At 39.4% G+C, this 23,995-nt stretch overlaps 1 protein-coding gene across 9 annotated transcripts in view; it reads right to left on the reverse strand.

The window, feature by feature from the left end:
- LOC134227993 (TLD domain-containing protein 2) overlaps positions 1-23,995 on the reverse strand; it is a 671,450-nt gene that overhangs the window by 76,628 nt on the left and 570,827 nt on the right. The window contains exon 1 of one of the 9 annotated variants that reach the window (XM_062709744.1): positions 11,927-13,009. The exons of the other annotated variants lie outside the window; for them this stretch is intronic. Coding sequence (XP_062565728.1) covers positions 11,927-12,178 — 252 coding nt within the window. The 5' untranslated portion in view covers positions 12,179-13,009. Of the gene's footprint in view, positions 1-11,926; positions 13,010-23,995 lie in introns of those variants that run through there. 9 annotated transcript variants of the gene reach the window in all.

Below are 23,995 nucleotides of genomic sequence, written 5' to 3' on the forward strand. Positions count from 1 at the left end.
CTAAACAATGGCTTGACCCAGTTAATAACAGGCCACGGATGCTTCATGTGGTACCTGCACAGGTATGGGCATGCGATTTTTTCCACCTGTCCGCGTATCCAGACGTGACAGAAACGGTTAAGCACAGTTTGTTCACAGGTCCCCGGTTAAAGTGAAGAGAAGTGAGATGTTGGAGGCATGCGGAAAGGACACTACTACCGATAACATCGTCCGAAGAATGCCAGAACTCTGAACAGTGAAGTGTTGTCACAAGAGTGACGACCAGAATAGCCGACATCCTACAACGAGATTGGCGTACGGAGCAGCAGCAGACCGCCATGGAGGAAACCGGACCATGACCGCCAAAGTACATCGCCGTAAAAGATAGATGTCGATAATGAACGGGAACGCAAGCGCCAGCTACCACCTATAAAAAATGAAAATAAAAAAATAAAAGTGCCTAACAGAATTTTGACACTTTCGAATTCTATACAAATTGGATGAAGCAGTATTGAATTGAACAAATATGGAAAATTTGAAGAAATCAAACTCGAGAAAATTTCTAATTAAATAAGCGGACTCGTCAAATTCAATAAATTGAACAAACCAGACAAGTCGGTTGATCAGAAAGAAATTGAGCAAATTCTGATAAATCAAACAAATCTATAACTTCCACAGAAAGTACGATCAGAGTCGCATCAACCTTCAAAAACTTCCGAAGAATCCGTTAAATCTAGAGCATTATAACATTAATGTGTTAACGTAGTCGAATGCTAATCTAATCGAATCAGAATTATTCCCCTAATGTAGATAAGTGGTGTTGTTCGGCGAGCCGAGCTCGCCAACTACCGCTTATCAAAGTTGTTCGATCTCGACATACTCGAGCTGTAGTCGCCACTTTATATTGATGCTTCGCATTAAGCAAGCCGGGCCAGCTAACCTGAGCTGGCACACCGAACGGGGAGATAAATTGAGTAAACCCAGAAGGACTGGTTCTCACGACGAGGAAGTTGAACCGGTTCACTTTTGTCTCCATGATTTTGCTTCTTGCGATGTGATGAAATCGACTGACTGTACGCAGCCGAGCAGGGGAGCTATAAATCTGTCAGCGTATATGCAGAATGGAAATCTCTGATGTAGTGTCATGCTAAAATATAAGTAGGTAATCCATGACTAGTCCAAATCAGCAAATGAGAAGAGGGAAAAAAATTCTGCAGCAAAACCGTACGAGGACGTGGTTCGTCGCCTTTTCGCGGACAAATCACTTTTTCACATTCACTTTGTTTATCTACGTTGGCTGCATAAATCAACACGCGCTAACTTCGACACTGCTGTGGCGGCTATCGAGCGCGACTTCGTCGGAGAGGGAACTCTGTAATTATCGCTAATTAATTACATTGTCAAATCGGTAGGTGGACGCACATTTATCAAATCACGCTTACGGTTCGCGGTGCTGAGGCCGCTGGTCCATAGTGTGCAGCAGGCTCCGTTGCAGGAAGCCAGATTGTTCGCCAAGTTCGCACCCTAAAAAGGGTTTTCCAATCAAACGACCCGCTCTGGCGATGTCACGCTGAGCATCTCGCGCCCTTGTCCGCCGAGCCGGACTCGCTTTGTTCGCACCTTTTAGACGCATATTTGTCTTGGTTATTAGGTGTTGAAACGGATCCTTCTTGTTTCGAATAGTGATGAAAGACATCTGATTGACCTTTGTGAGGCGTTAAGTTTGTTTGACAAGTTGCGTGGCGTACAGAAATAGAAGTCTCAAATCGAAACTAATGAGCACGCGTTGCATCTGATTGCGAGTGGAAACTTTTCCACTCACATGAACGGCCGCATTTCCTGTTCACTAATCGATACTCTTCATAAATCATACACGATTCAAAGAAGCGCATCACCAATGGCAATTATCATACAATAAGGGTCGATCACTACGCTATACCCAAGGGAATCGTCTCCCGGTATGGTTGGATGCCTATTCCCGGGGGGCATGTAAGCACAATGCAATGCAAATCTTGTCCGATGATTAATTACTATTAAACTGCTGTTAGCGAGAGCCGCTGCACGCAGGCTTTATTTTGCAAGATGCAATCGATGCACTATAGGATTTCGGGCGGTCATTAATCGAAAATGTCATGTCTTCCGAATTATTTTAAAATATTTTCTCTCCATTGTCAATACTCTAATTAAGAGAAATTCTGAATTTGAAGTCTCTAGGTGCACTAGTTCCAAAGATATAAGGTGGCAAAGTCAGAAATGGGTAAAAAAGTTAGCAAATTTTCTGAAAAAATATTTTATTTTCAACTATTTATTGAAATATTTTTAAATGTTTTTTCTTCAATGTTAATACATCATTACAAAGGTTATTGTATAAGCTTTTAAATGGTGTGCAAAAACTAATGGTTACACTGTGAAAAAATTGAAAAATGCGGAAGCAATATTTTTTCAAAAACGACGCTATTTTCAACTTTGATAGTGAAGAACTTTTTTCCTCAGGAATCCCCAGGTTCTTTTATGATACACATCAAGGACAAAGCTTCGACTAAAATGTCCCGAAAGAATTTCTTGCCAGTATTTGCAATTAACAGAGTTAAGTCACTCTGATTTTTTTTCATTTGTTTTTTACCGTGTTTTGCCTCTCTCGTACTCCAAGGTTAATGCTCATTCCAAAAACGAATGTTTGATAGAAGGCCCGGAGACCCCTAGTGGTATATATCAACTAACTCAGCGCGAAGAATTGAGGTGATGTCTGTATGTGTGTGCATGCGCGTCTGTATGTATGTGCGCAAAAGAACGCAATCGCCATTTAGACACTTATTTGTGTCCGATTTTCTCGCAACAAGTTTCATTCGACGGGAAATCTAGTCCCATCGTTTCCTATTGAAAATGGGTCAGACTGAACTATGCGCTCAAAGGGTATGGTCAAAATACATTTATTGGTAATAACTTCGACTTTATTTATAACCATTTGAGCTCATTTAATTAACTTTTCAAAGGAGTAAATGAATAAAACCCCCAATGCAATGCAGCACAACGGTAACGGAAGGATTTAACAGTTCGCTCATATATTTCCTGTCAAATTTTACCGTTTCCGTCGCCATTCCGCTGAAATGCGTTTGGGGCTTGAGTGGTTTGAGTCATTCTCTAAACCTAATTTTCTGAGCTATTCATTAGCTACTGATGGAGAACTAAATATGAGATTTCATAATATGTAAATATTTATAAATCTCCTGGAATCAATAATTCCCGACATGTTTATTGCAAAAGTAAAGACGAACAATATCTTAGTTAGAACGGAGCGTATGAAATTCCTGCTAGTGTTCATGAATGTCTGGCTAATGGTAGGGAAATATTTATTCACTCATCTACACTTTGAGGTTCACTGGCTGAACAACCAGCGGAAAGTCAATATAAACAGTTGAAGAAATTTAGAACTCATAATGCAAGAAAATGATCAAGAGAGGCAAATGTTGACATTTTCCTTCGTGCCTTACATGAATCAGATCCATTTTAAGCTCGATTTGGATAACGAGGAGACGTTGGAAAAAAATTTTTCACTTAGTTATTCTTATGCCATGCGTAATTTTGTAATATTTGAAGATTTTCAAAAGTTCTTTATCTTCTAATACTTTAGATGAATTTATCTCATCTTCCATCGTTGATGGAATTGAAGAAAATATCATTGAAGACTTAAACCTTGACACAGAAAAGAATGATGCTGTATATAACTTGTAGAAATCATGAAAACAAATCAAAAGTAATTCAAATAGTGTTGTTATTTAAATTAAAAGAATTTTGCTTTTCGGAAGAATGGAGCATTCTTACATTCCACAATGAATGTCCACATTTTTGAGAATATATTAATCTCATTTTTGAATAACTTGTACACGTAAAATGTCATGGGATTGCGATTTCTAATTTGCTAATACCCTTTTTCAAAAGTTATTTTCAATTCTGATTATTTGATTAACATTTAATGCTTTATGATCCTTCAGATCCTAGTACTTTGTCAAACAAATTGTTCTAAATACAAATTGTGAGGCATGAGAGTGAGAACAAAAAATATCACGGAATGTCATGAAATTAATGTCATTTAACATGATCGCCGCCATAATGTCCATAAATTGCTGAACTTAGTTTTGTACAGCCCCCTTCCTTCTCCTTAAGAAAACGCACGAAATTTCAACTTCCCAAATAGGTTTGCTTTGTCACGTTAATCGAACCTATGAAAAAAATAATTACGTAATTCATAGACGATCCCCAAAGGGGGGGGGGGTTGGAAATTGTATATTCATGCTATTTCGACCATACACAGCTAAAACTAAGTGGAAAATCACTTTAAAAGTCCAATTTTATTTTTGACCGCTCGCTTGTATGGGGATCCCCCATAGTGCGATGCGTGGCTCCACCGGTTTAGATTAGTTCCCACAGCGCTAGGGTTTTGACGCCATGGCCTAGCGATTGCTCATCCGAACGTCACAGATAAATGCTCTATTTTGATGTTGTTTGTTGGTGCGCTTATATGCAATGATGATGGGGACTGATAAGGGCGTCCCCGTCGGCAACGATGCGTAACGACGTTTTGTTAGTCCGATTGAAGAAATATCGTACGTGATTTGTCATAACATCCTGTAGTTTATTGTTCGGGTCACTTGTTGCGTGATAAAGTGGACAATGTACGATTTTAGGAGAAACCCCATGTCCCACGGCACGCTTAGAAAATTGATCATGATCATGTGCCTTATTCGACAAAATAGGAACTTTGCATGTGCCATTGCGTTTGACTTCAGCTTAATTATGGCTGACAGAAAATTCCCCCCAAAACGTGTGTTCATAAAAATGATGCAGTTATTACTTGGGAGTGGTTCGTTTGTCATACATTTTTGACATGATTTTAAACTGCGACAATGGTGAGTGTCATTCACTATACCTATTTGTTTTTTTATCTTTACAGAGTTTATTTGCTTATAATAGTTTTGAACTCAACATCATATTCGAATAGTATCCGGTTAAAGAGCGAAAGTACATGCTTTTTTTCAGATAAGCGCAATGCAAGACAAAACCAAAAGTGATTCCTTCTCTATCCGGGCGAATTTTGAAGTTTCGAGGGGATTCCTCTATCAAAAGCCAAAGTCAATAGAACAATAACTACGAGGTTCCTGGATAATGTACAAACAAAATAACTTTTATGTTTCTTCTACACACAGTTCTTTTTTTACACGGGTGGGTTTTAGTCGATTACGACCTTTAGCGTAAATGAAACTATGAGTTAACCCCATGAAAAAATTTACAAAAAATCAAAGAAAATTCAGAAGGTATTTAAAAAGTTGTGAAAGATCAGGTTAACCGGGAAATCAAAGAATACCAACCGTGTAAAAAAATGAGTTTATTTGCCTTTCTCGTACACTAACTCAGTTCGACGAATTGAGGCGAAGTCTGTGTATGTATGTTCGTGTTTTTTTACAAGGAGTTATGCATCAACCACTAGCCCAGCACACGTATTTAATAGTACCATACGGCAGTGTGCCAGAGTATGGGACTTCTCCGGCCGTGATTGGTGCTACCCACTAAACGATCCTTGGGCTCCATCCCAGCACTGCCCTACGGCATTACATCATCCGGATTCGCCCGGTTCACTATTTTCAAGACCCGATTGAGGATACCGTTTAAGCTTTTTGCAGTCGAGACCAGTTCCTTATTAGTGACATGGGCTTCATTCGTACTGATGCTCGCCTCACAATAAGGTGTGGGAGACCGTGATGCGGAAACAGTCCTTCGATCATTGTGTCGAGCTTTTGTACGAACCTCTGTAGCGGTATCGTTGGGCCTTCAATTTTTGGCATAGTGATCATGTATGCTTCTTCCAATGGATGCGCGTCTGCGTTGTGGCAGAGCTCTTGCATGCAAGCTGCCTAAGGGGTCGTTCAAAAATGACGTCACAGGTTTTAGAGGGGGGAGGGGGTCTAAGATTTTGTGACAGTAAATATAAAATGCATACAAAAAAGTGTGACAGAGGGGGAGGGGGGTCTTGAAATCTCAAAAAGTAGTGGACGTCATAACTGAGCCTGATTTATTTTTCGAGTGCAGTTGTGTGTATTTATGAGCCCATTTTTCAAACACTTTATTTCAAACAACTCACTTGCAACAAGTTGAATTCGACGGAGAATCTTTTCCCATTGTTTTCGATTGACAATTGGACAGATTGTATTATGGAATCAGAAGTTATGATCAAAATACGTTATTTACTCACAAAAAGCGTAAAAAAGTCTTGCCTAGTTTTCAGGCACCTACCTTAAACCGATTTTGTGATAAACCAAGAGAAACATTTAACCAATAGATAAAATAAGCCAATGCAGATTAGGCCGAAAAATGCTGACAAATATTTGTCCCATTTTACTTTTGAGCAAGTCACTTCTCATTTCTCACTAATCACTGAACACATTTTTGATGATTTAAATAAAGGCACACGTAGACATAATAACGACGATCAATTGAGAGGCACTTTTAGCGGAAAATGTCAATATGATCAAGATTAATTATGTTTTTGGCATGCAGTTACCATAGTTAGTGGTAATCAAATGAGTAAGTCTATGAAGAAGAAAACTGAGTTGGTCATTCTATGTTTTGAATAATCAAAACACGAATGACAAAACTCACTAATCACTGTGCGGAGTGAGGAGTATCACTATTAATTTATATTTCTCACTTTCGTTTCTCATTTCTCACTTGTCATTGATCACCTCACACTTTAAAAAAAAATTGGAATAAGACATTAAAAGTGAGAAATATGGAATGAGAAGCAAAAATAAGGAAAGAAGTTATAGAAAAATGGATGGATGTACCGATCCGGCGATCAGCACGTTATTTTCCATGGAGCACAACACTGTTGAAAAAAATTAAAACAAAAGTGCAATGGCCTTCAACGAAGGCTTCATCATCACCTTTTTCCTGAAAACAATCATAGCTTTCATCTTGCATGTAATGTCTATCGAAGCCTGAACTCGTCGCTCTACAAGTCATATGTATTACAAGTCCAAACAAAATCTAGGTTGAAATCTTCGCAGCTTTTGGAACTATGTGAACTCCATAAGGAAAATCTGTACAGCTCCTGCCAGTGTCTTCCTGGATAATGCTGAATCATCAACCTGTGCGGAGAAGTGTGAACTGTTTGCAGCTCATTTCTCATCGGTGTTTACATCGGAGCTAGTAACTTCGTGTAAGTTGGACTCTGCCATCTTAGATGTGTCACGCGATCTGGTGGACCTGGACACGCTTCACATAACACCACTTATGATGACAAATGCTGCCAAAACAATAAAATGCAAATTCTCGCCTGGCCCTGACGGTATTCCTTCTGCCGTTTATTGCCACTGTATCGGTGCACTATCGGAGCCCCTTTCCAAAATGTTTAACCAATCGTTTAATGACTGCGGTGATGTCGAATCACATTGTATGATTATGCAATTAATTTTTTTTTTCTTGAAGAGAACGGATAGATATCAGCGATGTGGGAGTGTTGCTCGTTTACAAGCTTACATTTAACCTAATGTGATCTGTAATCGTTAATTGGGGTTCTCAAAAATATCAAAAGACTTCACCGCCCTCATTGCTTGAAAGCTCTGTGCTGCTTTTGGAAAATGCCTTATAAGTTTGGATGCTTTATCAGGTAACATAGAGATATATAATGGAGAGTGTACAACGTAAGTTCACCAGGATAGCATTATGAAATTTACCTTGGCGTGATCCACCACTAGATACGCTAGATCGACGCCGAAGAATGCAGCAAGCAGACTTCATTTCAAAGCTCTTGAACGGAGAATTTGATTGCTCTTGGCCGTTATCTTTTTTGCACATCCGTGTTGCACCAAGAATGCTACAAAGTGGTTGTCTACTGCAACCGAGGTTTCACCGAACTGGTTTTGGATACCATGAGCCGATGACTTTAATGACTCGTACATTCACGACTGTTGAGGAACTCCACGATTTTGATGTGTCTTCTAATTGTTCCATGTCCAGATTGAAAAGATCCTCGTTCATATAGATTGAAGTTTTTATTTATATAGACAACAGTCAAATGGATATCGTTACAAGATAGATAAAATAAAATTTAAAAAGAATGGGTTTTGTAATGTGTTTGTTTTATATGGCTTATCGATCAAACAACATGATCGTGATCTGAAAAGGTCTATTCTGTTAAACAACCTATTTGGTCAAATGTTTTTCGTCATATAGTTATTTTGGCAAAATGAAATTCTTGGTCATATGACGAAAAAAATTCTGCTCTATATTTTTCCGTCTTTTAAATTTCGATCTGCTGGCTTTCGCGAGTGTTTACATAGTATCAATATGCGGTTCATCACATCTCTTCAGACCAGACCGTATATTAATCGTGTGGAGCTAGGAAGCAGTATCGAACGTATTAAAACACCTTCATTGACGCTGCTAGTGGCTACGCGGGATCAGTACGATTGGAACGGCCGAATAAATCTACAATAATCCAAGATAAACATACTTATTGTCAATTTTGTATCGTGAAATCAAAGAAGTACAGTGCGACTTCTCGAGGAATTGATCGGAACAGGGTGAGACTCAATCCACCGAAAACTTGAACAATGCCACTCTTGCCATGGGTGTCTTCAGCAACAGGAAGCTTGTTATGACGAGTCTAGCAAGACATCGGTCAGCTCTTTCCGATTTGTTTCATTTATGTTTATTTTATTATAATTTCCCGCCATTTTTTCAACTCCTGCATCTATGAAAGCTGTTTCGGTTCCGAGCGCTTTCTTAAGTAGATGACAGGACTATTACAATATAAAAACATTCGTAAGGACGTGGCCAGGTGTGCAGAGAAAAACATTATTTATTATCATAGATTTCGCCAAAATATTCAATAATGTAGACCCATTGAATATTTTGGTGAAATCTTTGATAATAATAGATATGTTTATCTTTGCTACTCCATTCTACGATTTGTGCGGATGTTCATGCTATGCTATGCTAAATGACATTGTTGGTCATATGACCTGTTCGGTCAAAATGGCATTTTCAGCCAAATAGCTCTTTCTGCCAAAACACTATTCCGGCCAAATTGCCTATTCAGCCGCCACATGACCAGTTGGCTGTATGCCCTAGTTGGTTTCGGCCTTCTCATGGTTGGTTCGGCCAAACAGATTTCGTCCGAAGGACTTTCGGACATACGACCCTTCTCTGTTCTCAAATATCTGGTCACGAACGCAGGCATGAACTCTAACTCTATGTTTTAACAATTTATGTAACTTGAACTTCCATGAAAACTTAATAAATTTAGATTTAATTCACATTTCAGAGTTCGAACAAGGAAGTTTTAGATTTATGTAATACAGTAATATCCCGATTTTATTACCCCCTGGCGGATTTTTGGGTGATAAAGTAGGGAACGTGACAAAACCGGAAAAAAATATTTTCAATTTTTCAATTCATTTCACAAATATGAATCAGTTTATGCCTTGGAAAGGTAAAATGCGTGAACGATACCCGTTATTTCTTGTCGAAAAGGCTTTAAAAATCCTTGACAGGTACTCAAAAATGATTCATAATAAACCACAGGCGATGAAAGTTATTTCATGAAAATCATTGTTGTTTGCGGTATTATTTACAAAAATAAAAAGAACGACTAAAATTTTTAAATTTTTTTGTGGTGACAAAATCGGGTTGAAGACGTGACAAAATTGGGACGTGATAAAATCGGATCGAAAACGTGATAAAATCAGGGATAGACAAAATCGGGGAGTGACAAAATCGGATCGACACTGTATCTGTATTCCTTAGAACGATGACGATTGTGATATAATTCTGTTTTCCCCTCATCTCTCCTTTACGGATCGGTTTCATTTTAGTTTGGATAACGTTTCTACTGGAAAGGGTTGCTACGGCTCTATGTATATAAGGAAGTGCTGCAACTACAGTGCGATTTAAAGGTTTTAGATACAAGATTTCTGATCTAAAAAAAAACATCAATTTATTATTAGGAAAATCAGAGGCGCCTCGTCCATACGTCCTACCTGTTCATGGAACAGGTAACCATTTTTAGCTCAGAAGTAGGAAACTAATGTCCTTGACTCTTTACAATTAATTTCTAAGCTATTAATTATTAGGGCAAATAATCCCAGTAAAATATTTAAATAAAGTTCCACGTAATACTTCCAATGATGGTTTAATATCTAACGAAACAAAATATTGCGTAGACAGATCAACACATCGCCACATGCTTGGCGTACAGTAGGGTAAGGGAGGTATTTTGGACCACCAGTTCGAAGGTTCATATTTTGGACCACTGAGTGCAAATTGCTCTTGGTGGTCCAAAATAAGAGCTCCCGTAAGGGTGGTCCAAAATACATTCTTTACCCTAACAGTCGCATTGCACCTAAATGTGTGTTTTTCCGACGGATAACAGCACTCCACATCATATAGAAAGCTTTGACAAAAGTTTTGAAATAATTTCTTCCTAGGTATGCTCACTCGTTCACCGCGCGCGGAGAACCAGCGTGAGCGTTGCCAGCTTTCTTCTTTTCCTCACATCATCCTCTTTCGAATGCGAAGCAGGCATGGCACGTTTGGATGCAAGTTCTGCTATGTTGCGCAGGAGTCCAACCCGTTCGACGCGCTGCGAGAACAATCAACGGCGCGGCGTACCTTCGGTTAGACTCGGTCTGAGTGTCTGGCTGTGCTTTGCCGAAAGGCGCACCGCGCACGCTTTCGTTCTGATGATTATGCATCATAAACAATTCAGCACCAAGAACAATATTTAATTAATGTTTGAGTTTTCGAAAGAGACATCAAAATTTGTTTATTATAAGATATTATAAAATTGAATTATTTAATGTTTTCCCCCAAATAATCAAAACTTAAAGAAAAAGGCATAGTTTTCACAAAATTTTGAAAACTAAATAACTCGAAAACATTTCAGTGGACTGGGGTCGCATCAAATGATGATACTAATAATGGTTAATTACATTTTTTTCATAACAACAAAATATGTGAAAGTTTTTAAATGCTAGAGGCGATGCACCGAATGGTGGAAAGAGCCGATTTGAAAGATCTCTATTCTGAGCAATATCCAGTTATCGTCAACTGTTACCAAGTTAGATTTCAGACGACTCAGGAGAGTTTTAAATTTAAAGTGCAACATTGCAACATTTTTGGAACAAAAGAGATTAATAAGCTGTGTATTGTTTTGTAAATCCTTTCTATTTAAATTGTTTTTATTTTTTTCTAATGTTTGGTTACGTTGCACAAGAAAAGGTTGTAATATTAGATTAAATACACAACTTTCATTCGAAACCACTCAGCTTGATGCATATTTTTTTAGCAGGCTGGTAGAACCGGTGTACCAAAAGTTCACGAGACGCCCCTGAGGAAAATAAGAGCTTTGAGACCAAATTTCCTTTGAACAAATGTCGGTGTAATTAAAAGGCAAGCAAATATCCCACAGCAGCCGATGAAGTATGGAAAATGTGCCCCCGAGTATGTGTCCATTCGGCTATTGCTATATTGCTATAGCTATATGACCACCGTTACAATACAAATTATATTTGATTGCTGGGCAAAAATGTCATTGTTATCAGTTCAAAACTTATATTGAAAAGCCATTAGTTGACAATTTATTGTATTGAACCATTCTTTATCCAGAATTATCATGTAAATCAATTGGATGAAACAGAATCAACAGAATAGGAACGTAAACGAATAAGTTATACATGTACAAAATAATTACATTTTAACCTATAAACCATAATATGTACTGATGGGTTTCGGTTCAGTTTGGTCCTACACGGTAGTGATAAAACATTGTTTGCTCCACCACAAAAGTGCACCCCACAAACGACCGTGCGTTCCCATTAAACCAACGCCTCATCGAGTCTATAGGAAAGAAAAACATTCACCACCCCGCCCGCGTCCAATGATTCCTTACCGTGTGCAGTTTCCCATCGTCGTAATCGTCCTTGATCACCGGCAACAGGTTAGCGGTTTCGTCACCGATACTGGAATCATCGCTGGTGCCATCGCCAACACCAATCGGCGGCGTCGGTGGTCGGCTCTTGCTGAGCAGTGCCCGCCTAAAGGGTAGCCACCGTCCCCACCGGTGATAGTAAACCGCACGACCCCATCGACGCGTTGCCAGATAAAACGCAGCCGAAACTGCTACCACTATGAGGTACCACATGGCAGAGGCAGGGATAGAAGCAGCAACAACAGCCGCCGCTCGCCCGTTCGTCTGCGTGCAAAAACGAAGGAAAGGTCAAACGTTGCTCTACGTTTGACGGACTAGCAGACGCCGCCGGTAGGATCGATTTTTTCACACTCTGCACCCAAACGCACGCGAACCGTTTTCAAAGCTTTGCTGGAATGTTTATGTTTTGAAATTGCTGCGCCCGAAAAGTGGGTGGTTCGGAGCGACGCGACGTGAGGCGAATTTCAGTCAACACACCACTACAACACTTGCCGTTGTTGCTACTGGTGAGTGTGAGGCGATGGGGAGCTCACTACCACATTATTCGCGTGACATTTTGATTCTATTTTGATGACGGTATCAACCCACAGCGCTGCATCACATCTGGGTAGATATCGGTCTCCAGTTTCATAGGAACAGGTCCCGTGACACTCGATTTTTCTTCAACCTTTCACGAACGTTGCGTGTAATAATGGGGGCACAGCACTTCATGTCACAGATGGATTCTAAAATTGAAACAACGATTGACCACTAGAGCGCTTTAATTCGAGCAGAATAGTGCTCGAATGCGTCGAGTGAAAATAGTGGCACCGCACCGTTTGTCCGTACACAAGACCACACAGCTATTATCACACACAGATCTGGCGAATTGGTATTAAAACTGCAACATCCACGATGGGGTAGCTGCGGAATGGCACTGGCCACAAATCTAACGGAATTCCGCCAAGGAAAACTGTCTACGTGGTATTAATCGAATATTCAGCTTTTTCCAGCAGATCAACCGGATTGGCACCGAGACCGACGACAATCACCCCACCGTCGACGATGCGATACCGGACTAACAGTGTCTTGCCGTCGTCGGTTTGAGACGGTAAATGCTTGCCGGGGTCGTCGTCATCGTCGTCGTTGTGTGGTTAGAGATGTTCGTTCATGCAGACGACACACATTGAGCAGCAAGCGAAAGGTGTGCAGCAGCAGAGAACGTGGTCAGCTGAAACGTGCTGCAGAATGGGAGCAGAAGGGCGTGTTTGGGGCGTCAGAAAAAAATATTGGTAAGTAGGTAGTGGTAACCGGTTAAGAGTTGCCAGTTTATACATTAGTCGTAGGTGTCAAGACAAAATATTCATTTTGGTAGAATAAAGTTTCAACCTGTTGATACATATTTTGAACCAAATTTATAGTTTAGAGCAAAAGATCTTTGTAGCGCATTAAATATGATCGGCTTTTTAAGGTGACAATTCATTAAAGTCAATGAATAAGAATTAAAATGGTAATGATTACATTGCTTTTAATCTTTATCAGTTCAAAGATTGACGATTTTCACTATTGATAAAGTTAATTCGAGGGAATATCCTTCCAAAAATTCGATAGAGTGACCCTTCGAAAATTAGGGAGAATAAAATTCGGAAAAACTTCCCTTCTGAATTCCGGAAATTCGAAAAAAATCCCTTCGAAAATCGAAAGAATTTCCCTTCGGAAATTCGGAAAAAATTCCTTCGGATATTCGGAAGAATTTCCCTCCAAAAAATTGGAAAAACTTCCGTCCGTAAATTGGAAAGAATTTTCCTCCGGGAATTCGGAAGAATTTCGCTACGAAGATTCGGAAGAACTTTCGGAATTTCGGTAGAATTCCACTTCAGAAATTTGGAAGAATTTTCCTTCGGAAATTTGGAAGAATTTCCATTCGGAAATTCGGAAGAAGTTCCCTTCGGAAATCCGAAAATTCGAAAGAATTTCCCTTCGACAAACTGGGTACTCAGCATCTTTCAAAAGTGTAAGAAGGGTTCCATTCACTGTAGAAGGATTACATCGTTTTTTTTTTAATAATTGCAATTAACGAGCTAATATAACGCCTTCCACAACAATTGCTGCCACCACCCTTCTTGTGGAAGCCACAGATTGAACCAAATCATCGTGTGTAAATTAATGCAACTGGTTTAGCTTGATTTCAACGAGCATCAGCAGAGTACCGCCGGAAAAAGTGACTCATGTCGTCTCGTTCGTTTGGCAACTCTCCAACAGTTGTGGCAGTGTTACGACATTTTACCCCACACCCACACCAATCGGGGCCTCTTATCACAGATAAACGGAGGGAGCAAGCATCGCCGTTAAATCCTCAGAGAACTATGCTCTGCTCATGTTGTCTTCTAGTTGCACCAAACTTCAACCGGTTACGTGGTTGTGTTTGCAAACGCGTATCCCAAGGGGTTTTCAATTTAGCGCCGATAAGGCGGATATTGCTCCATCTTATGCAAGTAGTGATGCACGGATTTGCATACACCAAGAGAGGCAACAACACCGAATTGCATAATTTTCCGAACGACCGTAACTCGAAATTCAGTCGGTCCACTTTGGCCGTCAAAGCGCGTCGTTAATTGGAGCGCAGACATATGCAAATTCTAACAAGCGGGGTGTTGGAGATGCTAATGAGAACAAATTCAAGGTGGCAGCTTGATGAACGACTCGGAAAAATTGTGGAATTTTTCTGCAAACAGTGTATCGTTCCCATTAAAGCCACGAAGAAGGGGATGCAACGAGTTGTGCAGAATTCTAATTACATATTTTTGTTCAAATAAATCACAATTGTGTTTTTTAAGCAAACAGATCGATAATTTGATAACGTGGTAACAAATTTAGTGATTGTAAAAATAATATAAACAGTGATTTTTTGCCATTTTTTCCTAAATAAGATTCATTGAATTATCGACAATTTCCCCTTTGCGGACCGTTTACACTTTTATCATTCGGAGCACAACCACAACAATACAACAACTGGGCGCCACCAAGTGTGAAAGGCTGCGCATCTCGTGATTGTCATTCGAAGTTCGATTAGTGCCAGCGCTTATTAGCAGTTGTTGAGAATTGCCAATGTGTTCATTAAACAAACCAAACAAAACGGAAAACATCACGGTTTGAATTAGTCATTCTTTCTGGCAAGGAATGGTTTATTGTTGGTTCGGACTGCAGTTCGTTACATGCAACGGAGTAGGTTGATGATTACAATCATAATATTAGGTTTAAAGACCAAGTGGTTGTGGTATACATTAATTTAAACACAGAATATTTAAAATGAATAAACGTTTGGTAAAGCGAAGAGGTACCTCATTTTGACTAACAAAATAATTAAAATATTATGAATGATGGCTTTAATGTCAATTGTATTTCGTAAATTTGATCTCGTGAATATTTTTCCCAACCCTGAGAGGGGTAATCCTTCACAAAAAAAATAAATATTGTAAATTTAAAGTTTGTCAAAATCGTAAATTTTTAGTGTTTTTACCTACACAGTTTTTTTTTATTCCTGTTCGAGTGTGCCACTGCCACCTGCTATTAGAATGATTGTAACAACTAACAGGTTGAGAAACAATACAATATCGGTTCCAATACTGCTTGTTCTTGTTTCGCAGGAGCATGATTGCGAGGTCCCGATATTTAGACCCGTCACGGAGAGTAATCTCATTAAAGGCACGTTAGTACATATTTTAATCCCTATCTCGATTCTTTTCCAGCAGACAGTTCAGCCTAGGACAATGGGCATCGAGTTCTTTTTCATTTGGCCGAGAGGGTAATTAGGCTGAAAGGGTCATTTGGCCGAAAGGGTCATTTGGCCGAAAGGGTCATTTGGCCGAAAGGGTCATTTGACCGAAAGGGCCATTTAGCCGAAAGGGTTATTTGGCCGAAGGGTCATTTGGCCGAAAGGGTCATTTGGCCGAATAGGTAATTTGAAAAATGAGAAATTAGGAATGAGAGGGACGTCTCACTTATCACTCTTCATTTTTCTCTTCTCACTGTAAAAAGAGAGAAGCGCGAAATGAGTAGTGAGACAATGATACGTCTCACTACTCATTTCTCGCTTTCTTCTTTTTACAGTGAGAAGTGAGAAATGAGGCGCTCCATTTACTGTAAAAAAATGAGGAGCGCGAAGTGAGTAGTGAGACGTCTCACTACTCACTTCGTGCTTCTTATTTTTTACAGTGCGAAATGAGGAATGACAATTGAGACCTTCAGCCAAATGACCATTTCGGTCAAACGACCCTTTTAACCATACGACCCTTCCGGCCAAATGGCCCTTTTGGCCAATGAAACTTTTTGCCAAACGACTCTTTCAGCCAAATGAGCCTTTCGGCCGAACGACCCTTCCAGCCAAACGACCCTTTCGGCCTAATGGTCTGTTCGGGCAAATGAGCCTTTCGGCCAAGTTACCTTTCGGCCAAACGACCTTTTCGGCCAAACGACCCTTTCGGCCAAATAAACCTTTCGACCAAATGACCCTTTCGGTCAAATGATCCTCTCGGCCAAATGACCCTTTCGGCCAAACGACCCTTTCGGCCAAACGACCCTTTCAGCCAAACGACCTTTTCGGCCAAACGACCATTTTGGCCAAAAGAACCTTACAGCCAAAAGACCCTTTCGGCCAAACGGCCCTTTCGGCCAAACGACCCTTTCGGCCAGACGACCCTTACGGCCAAATGACTTCCGGCCTAATGATCTGTTCGGCCAAATAGTATATTCGGCCAAACAACTTTCGCCAATTTATCGCCCTAGCTCCTAAAATGGATTAACCTTGGGCTCAATTTGATAGATCTTACTCGGTATAACACTACTTAAAAGTGATCTACCCAGTGTATAGTTATGCCACGCTATACAAAATACGGAAAAAAGCCTTTTCAATCACTTTTTGTAAAACTTTTATTGCAACAAAGCTTATTCGATGCGGAACATTGTTACACTGTTTGCTGTAGAAAATGAGCCAGATCGTGCGACGCATCCCAAAATTGTGACCCAAATGGTGATCCGGCGAACACAGGGCTTAACATTTCCGTCCCTGACGTCTGTTTTTAAGGCCTTTCAAAAATTAAAACTGCTGTAAAAACCACATTTCTTCACCGATTCCTTCGCAACAAGTTGCATTCGATCCGGATGGATCCGGATTCATACTAGAATCCTCAGTACGGTTCCAAAATGATTCCAGAATCCGTTGGGGTCAGTTGTCCCCGATAAAAAAAAAAAACATAAATTTAGGTCGAAACAGGTTGTGTGACACCTCAAACTTCATGATTTCACAAAACAATTATCGGAATGATATTTTCAGGCCTCCTGGTCAACGCGGGTTCAATCCGGCCACAACCCGGGAGACCTCCAGAATGGCCATTTCAAAAATTGGGTTCCATCCGGGTCTAATGCAGCTTGTTGTGGAGAAATCCTTCAAAAATGTGGTTTTTACAACAAATTTAATTTTTGAGAACCCTTAAAACAGACGCCAGGGATGGAAAGGTTAACTCTTTACCTTTTTAGGTCTAACAACCTAAATTTAACTTTCTAAATCATGTCATATGCTAATCATGTCATATGGTTTTAAGAGGTTTTTGCTTGGAATTCATACTAGGAACAAGAGATATAGTTGTGTATGTGTGTGTATACAATCCCACCCTTTTAGTGCTTGAGAGAGCTGGAAAGCGTAATTTTAGGCAGTAATAAATAAAACTGATAATATTTGACAATTTTATGATCCTGCATTACTGCCGTAATCTGGCAAAGTGACGTATACGCCATTTTCCAAAAATAGTGTTAACGAGTAGTATTCGTCGTACTCTTTAACAGAAAAATAGAAATCATATATGTTGTAAAATGGCGTATACGTCACTTTTTCAGATTACGGAAGATTAGGCCTTTTCAATATGATTCATTTATATGGGATTTGTGCCAGTAATACACTGGTGGAAATAAGTATAAAGACAAGCTCGGTTTCCATACAAAATGGTCATATTGGGAAGTCAATATCTCGATTCTTAGCGATTCGATTGGGCTGATTTTTTGTCAACAAGCCTAAAATGACTTCAATTTTTATTCAATGATAGTTACATTTATGCATATATTCTGGTTATACGCGTTTCAGTTGGAATTAATTATAAAGACAGTTCCGTTGTATGGAGCTCCATATAAAAAAGTGGTGTCTTTATAATTATTTCCAGATTTTGAGGTCAAAATCAACAGAGATATATAAAATTTACTCAAAGATCGAAAGTTCAAGTTAAAAACAGGTGCCTAGTAAAATTTCAGCCAAATCGAATCGCTACAAATCGAGATATCGATCCTCAATCATGATGAAAATGTATGAAAATCATGCTTGTCTTTATACTTATTTCCGGCGGTATATACTAAGAACCATTTTAAGGCTCCAATACATCTGGAAGGCTATAATGTAGTTCCTTTAAATACATGAAAAGTTTTCTTCTAAATTCTCTTTTATCACTTCTCACAGTGAGAAGTGGAAATGGAAAGCACCAAGCAAAAAATAACGAGTGGAAAATCATTTGGCACTTCTTATGAGTATGCCGTCTCATTTGATTCATGCTTCTCACTTCACACTTTTCGCTTTCACTGTGAGAAGAGAGAAATGAGAAGTGAAAAGTGAGATGACTCTTGTCTTTCGTACTTCTCATTCTCATTCGTACTTCTCGTTTCTCTTTCGTACTTCTTACTTTTCACAGTGAGAAGTAACAGTCCTTTGTTAGCAGCACAGTTGTGACTGATGTGGTTGCAGCAACTCTTATGTGCCTTAGCCGTGCGGTAAGACGCGCGGCTATAAAGCAAGACCATGCTGAGGGTGGCTGGGTTCGATACCCGGTGCCGGTCTAGGTGATTTTTACTCATTTTTTTTATTTTCTCAAAATGGGTTATTTTTGAGACGTGTTTTTCAGGCAAACTACCTATAAAAGAACATATAACTGTTAGATCAATATAATTTTCAATACAGACGCATAAAAATGTCTGTCTTTTCGCATTATCGACGAGATCTGGTTGAAAAATAATTTCAATGACCTGAAAATTGCGAAAAACCTTAAAAATTATTTCGAAAATGGAATAATCATCATTAGTACGGATATAACTTTAGAATCAGACGATTTTCATGTACGGTATATCAGCACACTAATGACAAAGACAACATTGCTCCAAAAGGTAAAGAACTGGTTGCATTACTTAAAACTGGAGTTTGAGATAATTTTTAATGTTTTTGGGGCTAGTCGCTATTAATTTGAAATTGTTCTAATTCTCGTCCGATTACAATTATTTAATTTTTAAAATCTTTTTTTTTTTTTATTAGCTTTATTAAGGAGACTTGCAGCCCCAGGCTGGCTCGCCTCCGAATTTTTAAAATCCATAATGCTTGTTAAATGAGTGCTAAAAATAGATCGAATGGAAAAGGTAGAAAAATTTATGAAAAATTTAAAGTAATAGCTGAAAAACATGTTGTGCAAAATTCTCAAAACACAGTGGAGGAAAAAATAATACAACATGACAAATATTCGAAACATTCTCATATACTCGATGTTATATGAAAGTAAATAAAACTCTAGGCCATATGTAACCGTAAAACAATACTTGAAAAAATTTGAATGATTCAATGAACAAAGAATATTTTTAATTATCGGAAAGGTCTATAGTAAGATCTGTTTGGCCAAATGAAATTTTCGGTCAAATGGCTCTTTCTGCCGAACGACCACTTCGGTCATACGGCATTTCTGACCAAATGACCTATTCAGCCGACCTATTCGACCAAACGAATTTTTCTACCTTTGGCCACCATCTACCATCCAATGCTGCTCTGGTCAGGAAATCAAGGTCGTGAAGGGCGACATACTAGCCAAGATTTCCTAGAGCCAAGGATGCTTGAGGGTTTTGTTTTGAGGAGCACCAATGAAGATCATCTATTTATTCGACGCGGCTATTTGCGGCCGAAGAAAAAAAAAGATAAATTCCGACGCAAGCTGTCCAAGATGAAGAGGTTTCGTCCGGTTACTCCAACCCAACCAACCCAGCTTTGAAAGACAGAGCAGTTATCGTACATGACTTAATTTTGTGCATTAATAGTGATCGAATTAATCTGTTAAACTTGTTAATGAATAATTACAAGTATAAAAGTAGTATCAGAGTTTTCTAAAAAGTTCATATCAAAGAATTCGTTGCTCGTAGGCCTCTCGCTATTGTTTGTCGTTGTTGCTGTCGCTGGATTGCAAACGGACGCCGTGCACGGGAGAAATAAAATACACATACGAAAATAAGCTACCACCACTCGCCAGTGCCCACGAACGTTTTAAAATATGGTGCAAGAATGCAATAAGTGCCATTTCGAGTGTTTGCCAGATGAAACTATTGTCGTGTGTGAAGGATTTTGCCTTGGTATTCGACCGTTTCATGCAAGGTGCGTTGGGCTTTCGAACGAGGAAGGCGAAATATGCTTACATCGAAACATTCTATGGATATGTGACGATTGCCGTAACTTAATGGAAAATATTAGATTTCGGGAGACCGTAAATACTATTCGTTCACTGAATCGACCAGTCGAAAAGAAAATTGAAGACATGGAAGCCAATATCGCAAGAATGAACGAGAAGATCAATCAACTCTTATCCAAAACTATTCCTGCACCTGATGAGACTGATTCATCATGTTTTCCGCCGATTAGGTCACCGGATGTGGAATTGGAAACCAAGGGTGATACAACTCCGCCGTTATCATCTACTAAGATTGCTCCATCGATGTCAGATTACACCGAAACTGCAAGTACCATTAAACTTCATTTGTCAAATATTGCCAATGATGTCACCGAGGATGAAGTTGTGCGAATGATTGCTGATTCAATTGGAGTCGAAAATATCGTGAGCATCAAATGTTTGAAACCAACCTGGAGGGATGCTACCACGTTGGATTTCATATCTTTTAAAGTTGAACTAGCTGGTTGCCATCGTTTACACGCTTTGCATTCTTCGAGGTGGCCAAAAGGAATCCGATGCCGGGAATTTAAAGACTTTTCGAATATGACATGGAGGCCTGTTCGATGATGGATATGATCATCAATGCAAATATCTGGTACTGTTTTTTTTATAAGTTTTTGGTTTGTGTATGTTGATCACGTGTTTAGTTTGTACACCTTGCTTCATCAAATGATTGTCGAAATGTATATCAATTATGTATAGAGTTAATTCAATAAGACAATTAATGTCAGTTGAAATAAATATAAAAAATAAAAAAATAAATAAAAAATAAGAGTAACACTATAGATTTATTTGTTACAATGGGAAAACTTCTTCATACAGGTGATATCTAAGCAATGGTTTCAGGCTCCACGTGCCTAAGAATGAAGGTCTAACAAGCAGGGTTGTAAATTTTCGGCAGCACTGGATGAAGGTGATGTTTTTTTATATCATGTTTTTATTTTCTTCCTGCTTTGAAATCAACTTCACATTCCCGGAGAGGCAGAAAAGTAAACAACAGAACTCACATCACCCACTGCGCCGCGAAGATGAAATTTACCACAGCAAAATGTACACATTCACCCAGCAAATTGAAAAAAATCACCACGCCTTTAAATGGGCCACTCACAGTCATACGGTAAGGCACGAATTGAGCAGCCTATCAGAGCGACTTGTGAGTGGAAATTGAACTGTCGGTGTTGGAAATGATTTTTCGGCTGCACTCACCACGGCGGCGATGAAGGCGACTGCAGATTATACTGAGATCCATGTTTTTCACTGCATTGACTGTGAAATATTTCTACCCTGCTAACAAGAACCCAACTTCAAACTGATCTTGTGAAGCATTAGGGAGCTCTTCACAGCATTCAGCGAAAAACCCTTTTCTTTGTTCGTTAGAGATTATGCTCGATATTCAAGCCAAGGTCTTAAATTAAGTTTTAGATCAAACAATGGCAACGATAAGCTTCCAGTCTCATACCATTGGTTATGGAAGGTATCTTATATTACATGTTCACTATTTTCGCATCAAAAGGATTCTGTTCATGTATTGACGATGAATGCGAACATCTTATTCTCACAATATCAATACGATTGACTTCTTTTCTTATAATTGTATTTGTTTATAAATGAATTTCATTCCTATAACATGCAATCATCCAATTGGAGCAGAACGCGTCGCCGGAGCCGGATGTTCTTATACCTGATACTGAGGGAATGGCGTTGAAGAACGTCCGTGAAGACGTGAATACGTCCCGTCCGGTGGCTGCGATATCTACTCCGCTTTGAAAGACACAGTCCATTGGGCGCATAATCTAATTTCCTTTTACAAGAGGAATAGTCCCAGATGTTATAGAGACAAAAATGGCAGATGACCAATTTCGAACGTCTTTAGGTTATGTTCTTCTGAGCTTGTTATTTCTGACTCATAGAGCAGGCTGCTGTCAATGAAGACCGGTTCCATGTGGTACCAATTTCAGTACCAATCCCTTAATTGTTGACCCTGTAGGGCCGGTAGAAGGTTGGAACCAAGCTTGCCTGGCAGTTCACCCTCCATAGGGTAGGAAGGGCTATGGTTCTCGCTTCACTACAAGGCATGATTGGGAGATCTCGGTCTATGAAGACCCCGAAAACCCTCACAACCTTTTTTAAGATGGGTTGTCTTTCAAGTCTGTTGTTGGGTCCCAAAAACTGATATCTGCTGCCATATATATATACTACGTGACTCCTTGACATCAATAGTTAGTTCAATAGTTAGGAACAAATTCAAATTTACGGATTCAGATCACAAAAATGCATGTGATTTTCATTATCTAGACTCTGATAATTTTATTTTTAGTTTGGATTGACAAAACACATTTTCCATTACAACTTTTGATTGGCTTGGGTTCTAATTCTAGTTCTTCCCGGGAAATCGAAAACGAGAGAAAACATCAATGTAGGACTTCCCCAAAAATATGTGATGGCACCATATCCATGACTAGGAATTCGACCACCATGAAGACAGGAAGTCACGCTGATGAGATGGGATTTCGTGGGATGAGGCAGAAGCTTCTACATAGAATGACCAGCCCAGTTCGAATCGAATGAGTACTGGAGGGAGCCTGATATTGTCCAGATTCAAGTCCCTGAGTGGTGACAATGATGCACTGCAATATTGGGGAGTAACTACTTGCGGGACGAATGATGCGTTAATCACCTCCGTGGGGATTGAAGAGGATGTGATTCGGGATAGCCAGGCTGACAGGGTTCTGTTTAAGCTGAATGTTTCTATTCTCTCATAGATTTTTTTTATTATCTAGTAATTTATGTTGCCCAATTTTCTTCATTTCGTTTTAGAATTTCAAGAATTGTGTTAATTGAGAAGTAATTTTGTATTGAAATTCATTTCACTAATATCAAAATAGTGAACTCAGCGCCCTTTTAAAACGACACATAAAGCCATCCTTGATAAAATAAAACTCTTCTTTTTACACATTCCACGCCGTCAGCCGACACGTTGTTTATCGCCCGAGCTTATTTGTTAATTCAAATGAACTCTTCTGCCGGCAATATCTACGCTTAATTATGCATTCATCGGACACGACGTATACGACTCTTGAACGCAAACCTATAGTGGCGCAGCTAGTTCGTGCCGCGCCGGCCGAGGATTTCCAGCCGCAACCTTCCTCCAATGACTGACTGACAAACGCATCACATATTTTAAGCAAACCCAAACCCAATTCGCGTCAGGAATTATCTTTGTTTATTTGGATCGAGTTTTGCCTCACACTGCTTCATTTCCTGTTCTGCTACAGGGTTTTGAATGGGAAAATTTATGTGAATACGACTAGGAAAAAACAAATTGTCAATTCCTAGGTTCAGACTCTCTTTACAATAAACAAAAGCATATCCCTAGCAGTACGATTCAGACCGATTTGGTTGCAGCAGTAACTCATATATAACTAAATTTGGTCGTATATGAGTAACAGAAACTTGTTTACAACATGTGTGCTGTTCGGGATAAATTTAAACTAGAACAAATGGATTTTTACAGTTATCAATCGTATAAAAATCG

The sequence above is a fragment of the Armigeres subalbatus genome, chromosome 3, assembly GCF_024139115.2.
Source record: "Armigeres subalbatus isolate Guangzhou_Male chromosome 3, GZ_Asu_2, whole genome shotgun sequence".
Classification (NCBI taxonomy): Eukaryota; Metazoa; Arthropoda; class Insecta; order Diptera; family Culicidae; genus Armigeres; species Armigeres subalbatus.